This window comes from Oncorhynchus gorbuscha, linkage group LG20, assembly GCF_021184085.1.
Source record: "Oncorhynchus gorbuscha isolate QuinsamMale2020 ecotype Even-year linkage group LG20, OgorEven_v1.0, whole genome shotgun sequence".
Classification (NCBI taxonomy): domain Eukaryota; kingdom Metazoa; phylum Chordata; class Actinopteri; order Salmoniformes; family Salmonidae; genus Oncorhynchus; species Oncorhynchus gorbuscha.
This window is the reverse complement of record NC_060192.1, coordinates 33,805,252-33,823,895: the sequence shown is the minus strand read 5'-3', so window position 1 is coordinate 33,823,895 and position 18,644 is coordinate 33,805,252. Positions and strand designations below refer to the sequence as shown.

General features: G+C 48.1%; 2 protein-coding genes across 3 annotated transcripts in view; one reads left to right on the top strand and one right to left on the bottom strand.

The window, feature by feature from the left end:
* The window catches only part of LOC124006897, a 14,439-nt gene extending 8,899 nt beyond the window's left edge, over positions 1-5,540 (top strand). The window contains exons 5-7 of the mRNA XM_046317085.1: positions 710-870; positions 5,202-5,288; positions 5,364-5,540. Of these exons, the coding sequence (XP_046173041.1) occupies positions 710-870; positions 5,202-5,288; positions 5,364-5,540 (425 nt within the window). The remainder of the gene's footprint in view (positions 1-709; positions 871-5,201; positions 5,289-5,363) is intronic.
* A 3,934-nt stretch (positions 5,541-9,474) lies between these two features.
* Positions 9,475-18,644, bottom strand: part of LOC124006999 — a 53,913-nt gene continuing 44,743 nt past the window's right edge. For both annotated transcript variants that reach the window (XM_046317230.1, XM_046317229.1), the window contains 2 exons: positions 12,886-14,263; positions 9,475-11,567 (listed from right to left, as the gene is read on the bottom strand). In XM_046317230.1, coding sequence (XP_046173186.1) covers positions 10,122-11,567; positions 12,886-14,263 — 2,824 coding nt within the window. In that variant the 3' untranslated portion in view covers positions 9,475-10,121. The remainder of the gene's footprint in view (positions 11,568-12,885; positions 14,264-18,644) is intronic.

Here is an 18,644-nt window from a genome sequence, read left to right as displayed (position 1 = left end):
GTCTAACGTTGTCCTCTGTCTCTGTCTCTCTCCATTGAGTCATACTATTTGTTGGCTAGCTAGTAGCTGCCCATGCTGCAGAGCTGACTAAATCACTTTTAGTAGTTCTAGAATAAGTAGATAAGGCATACTTTCAAGTCTGCTACAACTATCAATCGGGTGGAGCTACCTCACAAGCTATCAATCTCTCTCGTCTCTGTGTCATGTATTCCTCTCTCATGCACACAGACCGTGTGTGGAGCTGGGAAGAACTGGCGCAATGGATTCTGGTCATTGTAATTAATTCAAAGAACAAACATAGGACAGCCCTCTGAATAACCTTAAACATGTTTATTGCACAAATGTTTTCTGTCCTATTTTTTTGATCTTTTGGATTATATACGAGAATTCAGCACCTGATCTAAGTTTATTTAAAGGTGGAGTCGAGCACCTTGCTTCTTTTCATAGTAGTTCATTACCACTTTTCTGAGCTGAACTAGGTTGAATATTTGCCTATTGAAAACTACAACTCTACAGCTTCGTATGATTTCTCTCTAGAGAACTAAATGTAATTAAACAAATTGATCCGATGTTGGACAATTAGTTGTTTAATAATACAAAACAAAAAATGTTGGCTAATCGCTCAGCACTAATAAATAAGGTGTCAGAACGAGAGTGAACAGGAAATCAATCTGACTTCAGTGATGCTTATTGTTTATATTCTGTCTAGACTATTCTGGACTTCTGAAAGAGGAAAGGATAGAGGAAACGTGGGAGTGTCCTCAGCCTGGGAAAGAGGGTCCTGACTGTAACCATAGCGACCTAAGCAAGCCAGATCCAAAGATGGAGTCAGTCAAGATGGAGGATGAAAGTCAGACGCTGGAGCTGACTGTTAAAATCAAAGGAGAAGAAGAAGAGGAAACTTGTGGCACTGAATGTGGCAAGACCTCTTTGTCAACAAGGAATCCGCTCACTTCGACTGGAGAGAATTCTTACCATTGCTCTGACTGTGGGAAGAGTTTCAGTCAACATTCAAACTTAAAACAGCATCAGAGAACACACACGAGAGAAATCTCATAGCTGTTCTGACTGTGGAAAGAACTTCAGTCATAAGGGGAGTTTGGTATACCACCAGAGAATACATACAGGGGAGAAACCGTATAGCTGCTCTGACTGTGGGAAATGTTTCAGTCAAAAGGGGAGTTTGTTATACCACCAGAGAATACATACAGGGGAGAAACCATATAGCTGCTCTGACTGTGGGAAAAGTTTCAGGCAAAAGGGGAGTATGGTACAACATCAGAGAACACATACAGGGGAGAAATCCTATAGCTGCTCTGACTGTGGGAAGAGTTTTACCGCATCTTCTACTCTAAAGAACCACCAGCGTAGAACACACTAGAGAAAAGCCTTACCATTGCACAGACTGTGGGAAGAGCTTCAATAGACATTAACATTTCTCACAACATCAGAGAACAGTGTGTTGGATGCATTTGCTGTTTGTTTTGATTATTTCAGATTTTGTGCCCAATGGAAATTAAAGGTAAATAATGTATTGGCACTTTTATTGTAAATAGAATGTTTCTAAGCACTTCTACATTAATATGGATGCGACCATGATGAGTTAGGCGTAAATATCATGCTAACCTCTGTTATTGTAATGGTAAGAGGCTATGTCATGGGTATGATATTTTTTGTGCGTCTAACTTCCTCACTATTCCCGATTTAATTCAGAACTCTCTAATCATGGTAGCATCCACATTCATGTAGAAGTGTTTAGAAACATATTCTTATTTACAATAAAAGTGACTCAAAAATGACAATATGTTATTTTACCATTAATTTATATTGGGGGAAACAACCAAAACAAATAACCAATGCATTGAAACAAGTTTGTAGTCACAAGCTTGATGTAGTCATTATGTGCTAGGAATATGGGACCAGATACTAAGTCTGGTAACTTTAATACACACACACTGCTTTCAGAACCCATTCAGACCCCTTGACTTTTCCCACACGTTGTTACCTTACAGCCTTATTCTAAAATGGATTTAAATAAATACAAAATCCTCAGCAATCGTCACACATTACCCCATAATGACAAAGCGAAAACAGGTTTTTAATTTATTAAAAAATAAATACCTTATTTACATAAGTATTCAGACCCTTTGCTATGAGACTCTAAACTGAGCTCAGGTGCATCTTGTTTCCATTGAGCATCCTTGATGTTTCTACAACTTGATTGGAGTCCACCTGTCGGAAACTCAATTGATTGGACATGATTTGGAAAGGCACACACCTGTCTATATAAGGTCCCACAGTTGACAGCGCATGACAGAGCAAAAACCAAGCCATGAGGTCGAAGGAATTGTCTGTAGAGCTCTGAGACAGGATTGTGTTGAGACACAGATCTGGGGAAGGGTACCAGAAGGTGTCTAGCATTGAAGGTCCCCTAGAACACAGTGGCCTCCATTCTTAAATTAAAGAAGTTTGGAACCACCAAGACTCTTCCTAGAGCCGCCCGGCCAAACTGAGCAATCGGGGGAGAAGGGCCTTGGTCAGGGAGGTGACCAAGAACCCGATGGTACCTCTGACAAGAGCTCTAGAGTTCCTCTGTGAAGATGGTTATTCTGGAAGGGTCTCCCATCTCTGCAGCACTCTACCAATCAGGCCTTTATGAAGAGGCACCTAAAGACTCTGGTCTGATGTAACCAAGATTGAACTTTTTGGCCTGAATGCCAAGTGTCACGTCTGGAGGAAACCTGGCACCATCCTTACGGTGAAGCATGGTGGTGGCAGCATCATTCTATGGGGATGTTTTTCAACAGCAGGGACTGGGAGACTAGTCAAGATTGAGGCAAATTACAGAGAGACCTGCTCAGGACCTCAGACTCGGGTGAAGGTTCACCTTCCAACAGGACAACAACCCTAAGCACACAACCAAGACAACGTAGAAGTAGCTTCGGGACACGTCTCTGAATGTCCGTGAGTGGCCCAACCAGAGCCCAGACTTGAACCCGATCTAATCTATCTTTGGAGAGACCTGAAAATAGCTGTGCAGCAACGCTCCCCATTCAACCGAACAGAGCTTGAGGATGTGCAGAGAAGAATGGGAGAAACTCTCCAAATACAGGTGTGCCAGGCTTGTAGCGTCATACCCAAGAAGACTCTATGCTGTAATCAAGTACTAACAAAGTACTGAGTAAAGTGTCTGAATACTTTTGTAAATGTTTTATTTATTTATATAAATTAGCAAAAATTCTAAACCTGTTTTTGCATTGTCAGTATGGGGTATTGTGTGTAGATTTAATTCATTTAAAAAACAGAAATCCATTTCAGAATAAATTTGTAATGTAACAAAATGTGGAAAAAGTCAAGTGGTCTGAATAGTTCCCGAAGGCACTGTATAAGTGAGTTTGTCCCAATACTTTTAGTCCCCTCCATTTTAGGTGACCATGTGCAAAAAAGTTATTTTAACTGTTCACCCAGATGAAAATACCCTCAAATGAAAGCTGACAGTCTGCACTTTAACCTCATCGTCAATGTATCATTTCAAATCCAAAGTGCTGGAGTACAGAGACACAATTCATTCATTGTCACAATACATTTGGTACTCACTGTATTTTTGTTTCTTTTTGATCATTTTAATTGAAAATAATCACATTAAAGTACATTGTTAATCAGAAATGATTTGATATTGAGATAATGGTTGCAGTGGATCTTTAAGCTGGCAGTGTTCTTCATTGTGGTCTTCATCAATGCTGTTAAAATGAACAGTAACCACATAGCTCAGTTGGTAGAGCATGGCGCTTGTAACGCCAGGGTAGTGGGTTCAATTCCCGGGACCACCCATACGTAGAATGTATGCACACATGACTAAGTCGCTTTGGATAAAAGCGTCTGCTAAATGGCATTTATTATTATATATATATTATTTCCATCCGCAGTTTATGCGAGTAAAGTCCTACCGTATAAAAAAAAACATTTATCACGACAGCTGTGATGGAAACGAGTAGTTTTGGTACAATGTTCTTTTTGTGTCAAATTATTTGGGCAAGAAATGATGGTGGAAATATTGGTATAATATATAGAGGAAACATTGGAGTCCCACTATTACTCACGGAAACCATGAGTTTATTATTAGAGATTAAATCAATTATGATCTTCAGTGCATGGTCATCTTGATGCTCCTTTCCCATGAAATTCAAAGTATTGTTTTAAATATACTTAAGTAGCAAAATTAAAAGTATAAATCACATCAAAGTCCTTACAGTATATTAGGCAAACCAGACGGCACTTTTCTTGGATAGCCAGGGGCACACTCCATTATCCAGATACCATTGAACACACGCTTCGTTTGTGAGTCCGTCAGATCTGAGGCAGGAGGGAAGACCAGGGTTGTTCTCTTGATAAGTGAATTTGACCAATTTCCTGTCCTGCTAAGCATTGAAAATGTATGGAGTAAAAAGTTACTCAGGGAAGAAATAGTTTTCTAAAATAAATAAAGTACAGGATCCTACAAAAAAATGACCTATGTAATACTTTACACCACTACCTCAACCAACCAGCACATTTGTTATTTTAACGGAATAGTTGTGATAAATCGGTAAAGTTGAAAAATGTGATTGAAACTTTTTTTATTCGGTGCAAAAAAGCACGTCATCAGCAACTGACTGTTTGGTGGAAACACCACTCCTCTAATTGGATGGAAACTTAGCTAGTGACTCACTGTGGAAACGATGGTAACGATTAAAAGTGTAATCATTGATTGGGCAAAGAGCTCACCAGTTTGTTGACCTAAAACCTGGAAATTATACTGAACAAAAATATAAACACAAGTAAAGTGTTGGTTTCATGAGCTGAAATAAAAATATCCCAGAAATGTTCCATACCACAAAAAGCTTATTTCTTTAAAATGTGGTGCACACACATTTACCTCCCTGTTAGTGAGCATTTCTCCTTTTCCAAGATAATCCATCCACCTGACAGGTGTGGCATATCAAGAAGCCGATTAAACAGCACGATCATTACACAGGTGCACCTTGTGCTAGGGACAATAAAAGGCTACTCTAAAACGTGTCGTTTTATCACACAACACAATTCCACAGATGTCTCAGGTTTTGAGGGTGTGTGCAACTGACTGCAGGAATGTCCACCAGAGCCGTTGCCAGATAATCTTATGTTCATCTTTCTAACATAAGGCACCTCCAACATCATTTTAGAGAAGTTGGCAGTACGTCCAACCGGCCCCATACTCTCAGACCACGTGTAAGGACCCCCACATCCGGCCCCATACTCTCAGACCACGTGTAAGGACCCCCACATCCGGCCCCATACTCTCAGACCACGTGTAAGGACCTCCACATCCGGCCCCATACTCTCAGACCACGTGTAAGGACCCCCACATCCAGTCTGAGAGTATGGGGTGTAAAGACCTTCACATCCAGTCTGAGAGTATGGGGTGTAAGGACCTCCACATCCAGTCTGAGAGTATGGGGTGTAAGGACCTCCACATCCAGTCTGAGAGTATGGGGTGTAAGGACCTCCCACATCCAGTCTGAGAGTATGGGGTGTAAGGACCTCCCACATCCAGTCTGAGAGTATGGGGTGTAAGGACCACCTCCAGTCTGAGAGTATGGGGTGTAAGGACCTCCCTCCAGTCTGAGAGTATGGGGTGTAAGGACCTCCACATCCAGTCTGAGAGTATGGGGTGTAAGGACCTCCACATCCAGTCTGAGAGTATGGGGTGTAAGGACCTCCACATCCAGTCTGAGAGTATGGGGTGTATCCAGTCTGGACCTGTAAGGACCTCCACATCCAGTCTGAGAGTATGGGGTGTAAGGACCTCCACATCCAGTCTGAGAGTATGGGGTGTAAGGACCTCCACATCCAGTCTGAGAGTATGGGGTGTAAGGACCTCCACATCCAGTCTGAGAGTATGGGGTGTAAGGACCTCCACATCCAGTCTGAGAGTATGGGGTGTAAGGACCTCCACATCCAGTCTGAGAGTATGGGGTGTAAGGACCTCCACATCCAGTCTGAGAGTATGGGGTGTAAGGACCTCCACATCCAGTCTGAGAGTATGGGGTGTAAGGACCTCCACATCCAGTCTGAGAGTATGGGGTGTAAGGACCTCCACATCCAGTCTGAGAGTATGGGGTGTAAGGACCTCCACATCCAGTCTGACCTCCACATCCAGAGTATGGGGTGTAAGGACCTCCACATCCAGTCTGATGGGGTGTAAGGACCTCCACATCCAGTCTGAGAGTATGTAAGGACCTCCACATCCAGGAGAGTATGGGGTGGACCTCCACATCCAGTCTGAGAGTATGGGGTGTAAGGACCTCCACATCCAGTCTGAGAGTATGGGGTGTAAGGACCTCCACATCCAGTCTGAGAGTATGGGGTGTAAGGACCTCCACATCCAGTCTGAGAGTATGGGGTGTAAGGACCTCCACATCCAGTCTGAGAGAGGACCTCCACATCCAGTCTGAGAGTATGGGGTGTAAGGACCTCCACATCCGGTCTGAGAGTATGGGGTGTAAGGACCTCCACATCCAGTCTGAGAGTATGGGGTGTAAGGACCTCCACATCCAGTCTGAGAGTATGGGGTGTAAGGACCTCCCACATCCAGTCTGAGAGTATGGGGTGTAAGGACCTCCACATCCAGTCTGAGAGTATGGGGTGTAAGGACCTCCACATCCAGTCTGAGAGTATGGGGTGTAAGGACCTCCACATCCAGTCTGAGAGTATGGGGTGTAAGGACCTCCACATCCAGTCTGAGAGTATGGGGTGTAAGGACCTCCACATCCAGTCTGAGAGTATGGGGTGTAAGGACCTCCACATCCAGTCTGAGAGACCTCCACATCCAGTCTGGGGTGTAAGGACCTCCACATCCAGTCTGAGAGTATGGGGTGTAAGGACCTCCACATCCAGTCTGAGAGTATGGGGTGTAAGGACCTCCACATCCAGTCTGAGAGTATGGGGTGTAAGGACCTCCACATCCAGTCTGAGAGTATGGGGTGTAAGGACCTCCACATCCAGCAGGATCATCTGAAGGAGAGTATTTCCCTCTATAATAAAGCCCTTTTGTGGGGAAAAACTCATTCTGAGTGGGTGGGCCTAGGACTGCACCCCTGCCCAGGCATGTGAAATCTATAGATTAGGGATAAATGAATATTTAAATTAAATGTGAACGGTAACTCAGTAAAATCTTTGTTCAGCCATCCCTATAGGATAAATTAAGAACATTTGGTCTGAGTTTGAACTCAGGCTTAAGAGATGTTAAATATTTTGTCCTGAGATAATAGCACTGAACATGACATTAATTAAGCCGTTTTTTTTATTTACTAATTTTTCAAGAAGTGACATTAGCTGAGGATTATCAAACAGAACGGATTAGGTCTCCTAAGCCTGTGTTGATCACAGACCTTACTTTCGGCTTTTCTCCAACAAACCGCGGCAGATGCCATTACCATTTCTCTCTCTTGAATGATTAGGTCTCCTAAGCCTGTGTTGATCACAGACCTTACTTTCGGCTTTTCTCCAACAAACCGCGGCAGATGCCATTACCATTTCTCTCTCTTGAATGATTAGGTCTCCTAAGCCTGTGTTGATCACAGACCTTACTTTCGGCTTTTCTCCAACAAACCGCGGCAGATGCCATTACCATTTCTCTCTCTTGAATGATTAGGTCTCCTAAGCCTGTGTTGATCACAGACCTTACTTTCGGCTTTTCTCCAACAAACCACGGCAGATGCCATTACCATTTCTCTCTCTTGAATGATTAGGTCTCCTAAGCCTGTGTTGATCACAGACCTTACTTTCGGCTTTTCTCCAACAAACCGCGGCAGATGCCATTACCATTTCTCTCTCTTGAATGTCTTTTGAAAATAAAAAGGTTGTGTCTGAAGATATCACTACAGTAGATAAGTTCTCAATTCCTCTCAAAGCTCATTGGAGGAGAGGATCCAAGGTCCCCTCCCTCGGACTTCCTCCTCCAATGAGCTTTGAGAAGTAAAGGACAGGAAGAACGGGTGCGTTCAGTTCGCTTCAACATTTGCCATGCCGTGCGGTTTATACTGAATGACACGTGGTTTGGACGGTGAGGTGTGGCCTGATTAATATGGGTGTGAACATCTGAAATGTCAAAACTCATGCAGCACACCGTATGGGATCTGCCCTAACCAAATCAAATGTATTTATACAGCCCTTCGTACATCAGCTGATATCTCATAGTGCTGTACAGAAACCCAGACTAAAACCCCAAACAGCAAGCAATGCAGGTGTAGAAGCACGGTGGCTTGGAAAAACTCCCTAGAAAGGCCAAAACCTAGGAAGAAACCTAGAGAGGAACCAGGCTACTATGTGGGGTGGCCAGTCCTCTTCTGGCTGTGCCGGGTGGAGATTATAACAGAACATGGCCAAGATGTTCAAATGTTCATAAATGACCAGCATGGTCCAATAATAACAAGGCAGAACAGTTGAAACTGGAGCAGCAGCACTGTCAGGTGGACTGGGGACAGCAAGGAGTCATCATGTCAGGTAGTCCTGGGGCACGGTCCGGTCATGTAGTCCTGGGGCACGGCCTGGTCAGGTGGACTGGGGACAGCAAGGAGTCATCATGTCAGGTAGTCCTGGGGCATGGTCCGGTCAGGTAGTCCTGGGGCATGGTCCGGTCAGGTAGTCCTGGGGCATGGTCCGGTCAGGTAGTCCTGGGGCATGGTCCGGTCAGGTGGACTGGGGACAGCAAGGAGTCATCATGTCAGGTAGTCCTGGGGCACGGTCCGGTCAGGTAGTCCTGGGGCACGGTCCGGTCAGGTAGTCCTGGGGCACGGTCCGGTCAGGTAGTCCTGGGGCACGGTCCGGTCAGGTAGTCCTGGGGCACGGTCCGGTCAGGTAGTCCTGGGGCATGGTCCGGTGGGGACAGCAAGGAGTCATCCGGTCAGGTAGTCCTGGGGCACGGTCCGGTCAGGTAGTCCTGGGGCACGGTCCGGTCAGGTAGTCCTGGGGCATGGTCCGGTCAGGTAGTCCTGGGGCATGGTCCGGTCAGGTGGACTGGGGACAGCAAGGAGTCATCATGTCAGGTAGTCCTGGGGCATGGTCCGGTCAGGTGGACTGGGGCACGGTCCGGTCAGGTAGTCCTGGGGCACGGTCGGTCAGGTAGTCCTGGGGCACGGTCCGGTCAGGTAGTCCTGGGGCACGGTCCGGTCAGGTAGTCCTGGGGCACGGTCCGGTCAGGTAGTCCTGGGGCACGGTCCGGTCAGGTAGTCCTGGGGCACGGTCCGGTCAGGTAGTCCTGGGGCACGGTCCGGTCAGGTAGTCCTGGGGCACGGTCCTAGGGCTCAGATCATCATAATCACAACGGTTCTCAACCGGTCGTTCTGTACAGAACCATTTCCATTGAATTCAATGTTGCACACAGTTCTGTCGTCAAGTCTATATTTCAGACGTAAAGAACTACTTTGTGGTCCTATTGAGAAAAGAAAATCCGAGTTAAGTTGTCATTATTTATTGGTCACAGTTGAAGCACATAAAAAAATTAGAATATTTACAGATTTAAAATGAAATGACATTTCTGCACTGTAAAATACTCACAACTATTCAACTCACATTAAGCTCCAGGGGTAGGAACCATACATAAATCAAAAAATCAGTAAAGTGCATATTTGAGAAACCTCCCCATATCATTGTTATTTCTGATAGAAAGGGAAGGGAGAAACTGCACTTTTCAGTCCCCCCCCCACACACACACACTTCCTATTATGTACACAAAAGTGACAAACATTTTAAAACTTATGGAGATATTCTGCTTCACACAAACAGTTCAGACTCCAACAAATAGAAAACAAAAAGGACATCCTAAAATGACTCAAATACACACTACATACAGTATGCAACAAGAAACATTACACATCCTAGGAGTCACTACATACACGATGCCCTGAAGAGATCAGCTTTGTGTTAGCTATAATCCATCGAGCCTTCCAATGATCCTAGAGGCGACCGGCATATTGTCCACACATCTGACTATCATCTGCCAGGGAAGGTGGTAGGGGCTAAGGGAAGTGGCTGGCGTTTGACCAGCTCTCATCACTCTGTGTCTCTCACGCTCACTCACACACACACACACACAGTGAGGGTCACATAGTGTGGTAGAGGGTGCTGACAGTCCGTTTCTTCAGCCTACGTAGGGGGTGTGTCCTTCCATACTGCTGTCGTGTTGCCACGGAGATCAGGTCAGACGTCAGCGAGAGGGCAAGGCCAGAGTCAGGATGTTTCTCCTTCTGCCAGCCTTGATTGGACGTAGGAGAATGCAAGTGTTCTGAGGGTGTGTCCTCGCTCTCACATGGCCTCTCCGCTCTGTTGGTGAGGGACTCTTGCCTGCTGGTCGAGACAGAAGGACACAGGGCATTGTGGAACAGCACTCTCAGTTTCCTGGAGGACTCGTCAGCTTCTGTGGAAGGAAGAAGTTCCACAGCGGGTGTCGCCGGAGAGGTGGGGCCAATATCCCAATTGCTCAGGTCATTGGCCGACAGGTCTAAGCAGCCCAGCTTAGCCAATGAGGCAGAGCGCTTCATCAGGGAGGGCTGTGTCAGCCCAGCCTGGCGAATCCGTGCCTCCACCTCCCTGGCTCTCTGCCTGTCGCCACCCCTGACCCTCTTCTGCCTCGCCTGTGTACCTTCCCCCCACACCTGGCCCACACACCTGGGCACCTTGGCTCCGCCACCGCTCACCTGGCGAAGGAACGCCCCCAGCTCCCGCAGAGTTTCCCATGTCTCCCTCATGTCGTCGTCACCGGGGGGTCCTCGACCCGGGAGACTGTCCCAGTCTGTGCCCGACTCAAACTCTGTCACCCCCTCCAGACACAGGAAATCCACTGAAGAGAGGGGGGCGAGGGCGGAGTTTAGGGTAGGATGGAGAGGGGTGATGGGGGAAGAGTGTTGAGGGGTCATGGGGGTAGGGTGGAGGGTAGATGCAAGGCTGCCATCACTAAGGTTGTGTTTGTGCATGTGGACACTGTCTTCATGTAAACCTTCTCTCCAAGCCTCCTGTCCTCCATCTTCCTCCATAGGACTACAGCCCCCACTCTTTTCCTGCACAGTGCTAACCTCTGACCCCTGCGGGCCTAGTGGTGCATTCTGGGGGTTGGAGTTTGTCTCTGGGAAGGAGTGAGAGGCAGGAGGGGAGTGTTCTCTTGAGTGAGAGAAGAGAGGGGAGCGACGATGGGGGTGGGTGGGGGGGAGGGAAGGTGGAGGTGGGGAAGGGGAGTCCTGCCTCATTCGCTGCTCCAGCTGTTGGGTGACGCGGCGCACAGAGCCCATCGCCCAATCAGCAGAGTGAGGGGCGGGAGGAGAGTGGGAGACTGCTTCCATCTCTTCTGCTTCGTCCTTCACTTCCTCTTTGACAACGTCCACTTCCTGCTGTGACTCTGCATCTTTGCCCTCTACTTCCTGGTTTGACTGACCCACTTCGTGGTCCTGGGAAGCAGTAGGCTCTGGTTGGCTGGGAGGGCCAGGGGGAGGGGCCACAGTGTGCGTCATGGACTCCAGTTCGGTGACTATGAGGTGAACAGAGACAATGCTCTCCTGAGAGAAAGAAGAACAGCAATCAGTACAATAAATAACAACATAGAAGTAGTCCTTTTGCAAGTTGGTAGCCTAAATTCATTTTCTTCAGATCCCCACTAACACCACTGGGTGGCGATGTTGGAGAACACAAAACTCACAACTGAATCTATTAGGTACTCATATCTTCAGGGCATGGATTCTACCAGTCAAAAACGTTCCACGGGTATGTTGTTCCATGCTGATGGCATCATGCAGTTGCTGCAGATTGGACTGGCTCATCTTAGATAGTAATTTTTTTTTTTTTTAGCCCATAGATTTTGTAATTTTTTTGTCACTCAAATATCACATGAATACACATTAGACATGACAAAATGTGTAGAATTGCAAGAAAAGTAGCTAAAAATTTTTTTTTTTAATTCTCTTTGCACCCCATGACAAAATGTAAAGAACTGCAGGAAATAAGCTTTAAAGCAAAATTCTTTCCAACAAGAGCAGTGTGAACAGTTTGTAGTGTCATGAACGGTACTTGTGCCCATAGAAATAGAGGTGGGTGGTTGCAGGAGGCGCGGGATGTTCCCCAATGCTGGAAGGGGGGCCACGAGTGAAAACATTTGGGAATCCCCGATTTAGCAGATGCTGTTATCCAGAGTGACTTACAGACAGATTTTTCACCGAGTCGGCTCGGGATTTGTAGCAGCAACCTTTCGGTTACTGGCCCAACGCTCGTAACCCGCTAGGCTGACAGACATCCAGTTTTTAGCTGTTAGGAGTGAAACGCATCCGTGACAAAGAGCAACGACTTGTGCATTCCGAGATGCCATTCTGCACACCACTGTTGTACTGCACTGTCTGTCTGTTTGGGGCCCGCCTGTTAGCTTGCACCCTTCTCCTTTGACCTCTCTGCCACGGACTTGATATCTTTTGTTTATCGTACCGTTCTCGGTAAACCCAAGACACTGTAGTGCGTGAAAAGCCCAGGAGGGCGGCCGTTTCTGAGATACTGGCACCGACAATTATACCACGCTCAAAGTTGCTTAGGTCAGTCGTTTTGCCCATTCTAACGTTCAATCAAACAGTAACTGGATGCCTCGATGTCTGTCTGCCTGCTTTATATAGCAAGCCACAGCTACGTGACCCACTGTCTGTAGGAGCGATGCATTTTTGTGAACAGGATAATAACCTGTTCGGTGACTGTATTTCTATATGAACATGCTTCTGTGTGGAACAGTTGTATTGCAACTACAGATAGTCAAACCCTAATTAAATCACAAATTGCCTTTATTACAGTGCAAAGACTCATTACAGGATTTGATCAAAATCAGTAAAATTGTCTCACCCTGTTCCTCTCCTCGACCTCCTCCTCCTCCTCTCCCTCCCCAGTCGCCACAACAGAGGGGTCCTCCTGCTGCTGCTGCTCCTGTCCTGGATCCCTGGGTATGGGCTGAGGTGTCTGCTGCAGTGCCTGATCAGAAAGGCAACGGGTCCTCCCATCCTGAGTCAGGCCCTGGAACTTCTCTCTGGCGCTGAAGAAGTTGATGTGGTCTGTGCTGAGAGCCGAGGACCCCTCCGCCTCGAGAGCAGGGTCCTGAGGGGGGGCACTGGGCTGGCTAATGATGAGTACCTCAATACTGGAGGGTTGTTGGGACGCTGAACTGTCCAATGATGCACCAGGTAACCGCTGGTCACAGTCTACTTTCTTGTCAGGCACTGGTGTGGACGGCTCTCGTGGTCCTGCTGTTTGTGTGCTTGTTTCCGGGGTCATCGACGATGGCTCAGGCACGGATGGTGTCACCTGCAGCTGGCAGTATTTTTCCTTAGGCAAGGTGGTGGACGGCTCCTTGGCTTTCGGAGTCTCGTCTTCATCGGAGGAGGTTGGAAGGGCGGCGGGGGAGACAAGGTGGTGTTGGATAGGGGGCGGATGAGGGCGCCTGACCGGCACGGTCTCCGCCACGGTGACAGTGGAAATGGCAGGCACCACGGTGGCCGCCCGCGGCTGAGGGAGAGGGGTTGAGTGGTCCTCTTCAGAATCACACAGGCCGTTGGAGAGAGAGGGTGACTGGGAACACACAGACTCCCCATGGGCCTGGGAACCAGTGGAGGCAGTAGTAGCTGCTGCTATTGAAGGATTCTGGTCCCCAGTACCCAATGGCTGGTCCCCAGTACCCAATGGCTGGTCCCCAGTACCCAATGGCTGGTCCCCAGTACCCAATGGCTGGTCCCCAGTACCCAATGGCTGGTCCCCAGTACCCAATGGCTGGTCCCCAGTACCCAATGGCTGGTCCCCAGTACCCAATGGCTGGTCCCCAGTACCCAATGGCTGGTCCCCAGTACCCAATGGCTGGTCCCTAGTACCCAATGACTGGTCCCCAGTTGTGGAGGTCAACAGAGCATCAGTCCTAGTCTCCTGGTTAGTGTCCAGATTATTCTCCTGGGTAGCAGTAGCATTGGGCAGGCTACAGGACTGTACCACCTTCCCTGCACTAGAAGGGGTCCCACACTCAGAGATGGACCGCACCACCTGGCCCGTGATGGAGGGGGATCCCAGCGGCTGCAGCAGCTCCTGCAGGGAGGGGGCGGCGGGGCTGTTACCCTGGTTACGAGGGTCGGAGCGGCCCAGGGTGTGGGGGTGTTGCACGGTCTTACATAGCGGCTCGTGGTGCTCCGATAGGTCACTGTCCGAGTGGGAACGCCACAGCTTGTTGTGTCTCTGCTTACTGGGGGTGGGGGGTAGTGGAGAGAGAGAGGGTAAGAGAGAGAGGGGGGTGGAAGAGTAGTAGAGATATAGGGAGAAAGGGTAGTGGGGAGAGAGGGGGGGGGGGGTGGAAGAGATGGAGAGAGGCAGGGGTGAAAGGAAAGAATGACCGAAGAGGAAGAAAGAGGGAATCGAGAGATCAACATTAAATACTAGTTTCTGGTAGGCTCCTCCATCCAGCTCCATACCAGACTGGCTGCTCATTGGCTGACTGAAAACTGACTCATGGGCCCCGCTGACTCATTGGTAGTTCCCCTGACTCATTGGTAGTTCCCCTGACTCATTGGTAGTTCCCCTGACTCATTGGTAGTTCCCCTGACTCATTGGTAGTTCCCCTGACTCATTGGTAGTTCCCCTGACTCATTGGTAGTTCACACAAGTGTACAAAACATTAGGAACATATTCTTAACGTTAACTTGCACCCTTTTTGCCCTCAAAACAGTCTTAATTCTTTGAGGCATGGACTCTACAAGGTGTTGAAAGCGTTCCAAGGTGGCTGGATGACCTTTGGGTGGTGGACAATTCTTGTACACACGAGAAACTGTTGAGTGAAAAACCCAGCAGAGTTGCAGTTCTTGACACAAACCCCTGGCACCTATAACCCATCTCCTCTCCTTCATCTACACTGACTGAAGTGGATTTAACAGCAGAAAGGGAACATAGATTCACCTGGTCCGTCTCATGGAAACAAAAGTGTGTTTCTCACAACTATCATCTGCTTAGAACGTCTTTACTAGGTATGTGTTGTAAGTGGCAAACAATGCAACCTGAGAGAGAGAGAGAGAGAATGGGTACGTGAGAGAGAGAGAATGGGTACGTGAGAGAGAGAGAATGGGTACGTGAGAGAGAGAGAATGGGTACGTGAGAGAGAGAGAATGGGTACGTGAGAGAGAGAGAATGGGTACGTGAGAGAGAGAGAATGGGTACGTGAGAGAGAGAGAATGGGTACGTGAGAGAGAGAGAAGAGAGAGAGAGAGAATGGGTACGTGAGAGAGAGAGAATGGGTACGTGAGAGAGAGAGAGAGAATGGGTACGTGAGAGAGAGAGAGAATGGGAGAGAGAGAATGGGTACGTGAGAGAGAGAGACGTGAGAGAGAGAATGGGTACGAGAGAGAGAATGGGTACGTGAGAGAGAGAGAAGAATGGGTACGTGAGAGAGAGAGAATGGGTACGTGAGAGAGAGAGAATGGGTACGTGAGAGAGAGAGAATGGGTACGTGAGAGAGAGAGAATGGGTACGTGAGAGAGAGAGAATGGGTACGTGAGAGAGAGAGAATGGGTACGTGAGAGAGAGAGAGAGAGAGAATGGGTACGTGAGAGAGAGAGAATGGGTACGTGAGAGAGAGAATGGGTACGTGAGAGAGAGAGAATGGGACGTGAGAGAGAGAGAATGGGTACGTGAGAGAGAGAGAGAGAGAAGACGTGAGAGAGAGAGAATGGGTACGTGAGAGAGAGAGAAGACGTGAGAGAGAGAAGAGAGAGAGAATGGGACGTGAGAGAGAGAATGGGTACGTGAGAGAGAGAGAGAGAGAATGGGAGAGAGAGAATGGGACGTGAGAGAGAGAGAATGGGTACGTGAGAGAGAGAGAGAGAATGGGTACGTGAGAGAGAGAGAAGACGTGAGAGAGAGAGAATGGGTACGAGAGAGAGAGAGAGAATGGGTACGTGAGAGAGAGAGAGAAGAAGAGGAGAATGGGTACGTGAGAGAGAGAGAGAGAATGGGTACGTGAGAGAGAGAGAATGGGTACGTGAGAGAGAGAGAATGGGTACGAGAGAGAGAGAATGGGACGTGAGAGAGAGAGAATGGGTACGTGAGAGAGAGAGAATGGGTACGTGAGAGAGAGAGAATGGGAGAATACGTGAGAGAGAGAGAGAGAATGGGTACGTGAGAGAGAGAGAGAGAGAGAGAATGGGTACGTGAGAGAGAGAGAAGAATGGGAGAGAGAGAGAGAAGAGAGAGAGAATGGGTACGTGAGAGAGAGAGTGAGAGAGAGAGAGAATGGGACGAGAGAGAGAGAGAATGGGTACGTGACGTGAGAGAGAGAGAATGGGTACGTGAGAGAGAGAGAGAATGGGTACGTGAGAGAGAGAGAGAGAATGGGTACGTGAGAGAGAGAGAATGGGGACGAGAGAGAGAGAGAATGGGTACGTGAGAGAGAGAGAGAGAATGGGTACGTGAGAGAGAGAATGGGTACGTGAGAGAGAGAATGGGTACGTGAGAGAGAGAAGAGAATGGGTACGTGAGAGAAGAGAGAGAGAATGGGTACGTGAGAGAGAGAATGGGTACGTGAGAGAGAGAGAATGGGTACGTGAGAGAGAGAGAATGGGTACGTGTGAGAGAGAGAATGGGTACGTGTGAGAGAGAGAATGGGTACGTGTGAGAGAGAGAATGGGTACGTGAGAGAGAGAGAATGGGTACGTGAGAGAGAGAGAATGAGAGAATGGGTACGTGAGAGAGAGAGAATGGGTACGTGAGAGAGAGAGAATGGGTACGTGAGAGAGAGAGAATGGGAGAGAGAGAATGGGTACGTGAGAGAGAGAGAATGGGTACGTGAGAGAGAGAGAATGGGTACGTGAGAGAGAGAGAATGGGTACGTGAGAGAGAGAGAATGGGTACGTGAGAGAGAGAGAATGGGTACGTGAGAGAGAGAGAATGGGTACGTGAGAGAGAGAATGGGAGAGAGAGAGAATGGGCACGTGAGAGAGAGAGAATGGGTACGTGAGAGAGAGAGAATGGGCACGTGAGAGAGAGAAGAGAGAGAGAATGGGTACGTGAGAGAGAGAGAATGGGTACGTGAGAGAGAGAGAATGGGTACGTGAGAGAGAGAGAATGGGCACGTGAGAGAGAGAGAATGGGCACGTGAGAGAGAGAGAATGGGTACGAGAGAGAGAGAGAGAATGGGTACGTGAGAGAGAGAGAATGGGTACGTGAGAGAGAAGAATGGGTACGTGAGATGGAGAGAGAGAGAGAATGGGTACGTGAGAGAGAGAGAATGGGTACACGTGAGAGAGAGAGAGAATGGGTACGTGAGAGAGAGAGAATGGGTACGTGAGAGAGAGAGAATGGGTACGTGAGAGAGAGAGAAGAGAGAGAAGAGAATGGGTACGTGAGAGAGAGAGAATGGGTACGTGAGAGAGAGAGAATGGGTACGTGAGAGAGAGAATGGGTACGTGTGAGAGAGAGAATGGGTACGTGAGAGAGAGAGAATGGGTACGTGTGAGAGAGAGAATGGGTACGTGTGAGAGAGAGAATGGGTACGTGAATGAGAGAGAGAGAATGGGTACGTGAGAGAGAGAGAATGGGTACGTGAGAGAGAGAGAATGGGTACGTGAGAGAGAGAATGGGTACGTGAGAGAGAGAATGGGTACGTGAGAGAGAGAATGGGTACGTGAGAGAGAGAATGGGTACGTGAGAGAGAGAGAATGGGTACGTGTGAGAGAGAGAATGGGTACGTGAGAGAGAGAGAATGGGTACGTGTGAGAGAGAGAATGGGTACGTGAGAGAGAGAGAGAATGGGTACGTGTGAGAGAGAGAATGGGTACGTGAGAGAGAGAGAATGGGTACGTGAGAGAGAGAGAGAATGGGTACGTGAGAGAGAGAGAATGGGTACGTGAGAGAGAGAGAATGGGTACGTGAGAGAGAGAGAGAATGGGTACGTGAGAGAGAGAATGGGTACGTGAGAGAGAGAGAGAATGGGTACGTGAGAGAGAGAGAATGGGTACGTGAGAGAGAGAGAATGGGACGTGAGAGAGAGAGAATGGGAATACGTGAGAGAGAGAATGAGAATGAGACGAGAATGGGACGTGAGAGAGAGAGAATGGGACGTGAGAGAGAGAATGGGTACGTGAGAGAGAGAATGGGAATGGGTACGTGAGAGAGAGAGAATGGGTACGTGAGAGAGAGAATGGGTACGTGAGAGAGAGAGAGAATGGGTACGTGAGAGAGAGAGAATGGGTACGTGAGAGAGAATGGGAGAGAGAGAGAATGGGTACGTGAGAGAGAGAATGGGTACGTGAGAGAGAGAGAATGGGTACGTGTGAGAGAGAGAATGGGTACGTGAGAGAGAGAATGGGTACGTGAGAGAGAGAGAATGGGTACGTGAGAGAGAGAGAATGGGTACGTGAGAGAGAGAGACGTGAGAGAGAGAGAATGGGTACGTGAGAGAGAGAGAGAGAGAATGGGTACGTGAGAGAGAGAATGGGTACGTGAGAGAGAGAGAATGGGTACGTGAGAGAGAGAGAGAATGGGTACGTGAGAGAGAGAGAATGGGTACGTGAGAGAGAGAGAGAGAGAGAGAGAATGGGTACGTGAGAGAGAGAGAGAATGGGTACGTGAGAGAGAGA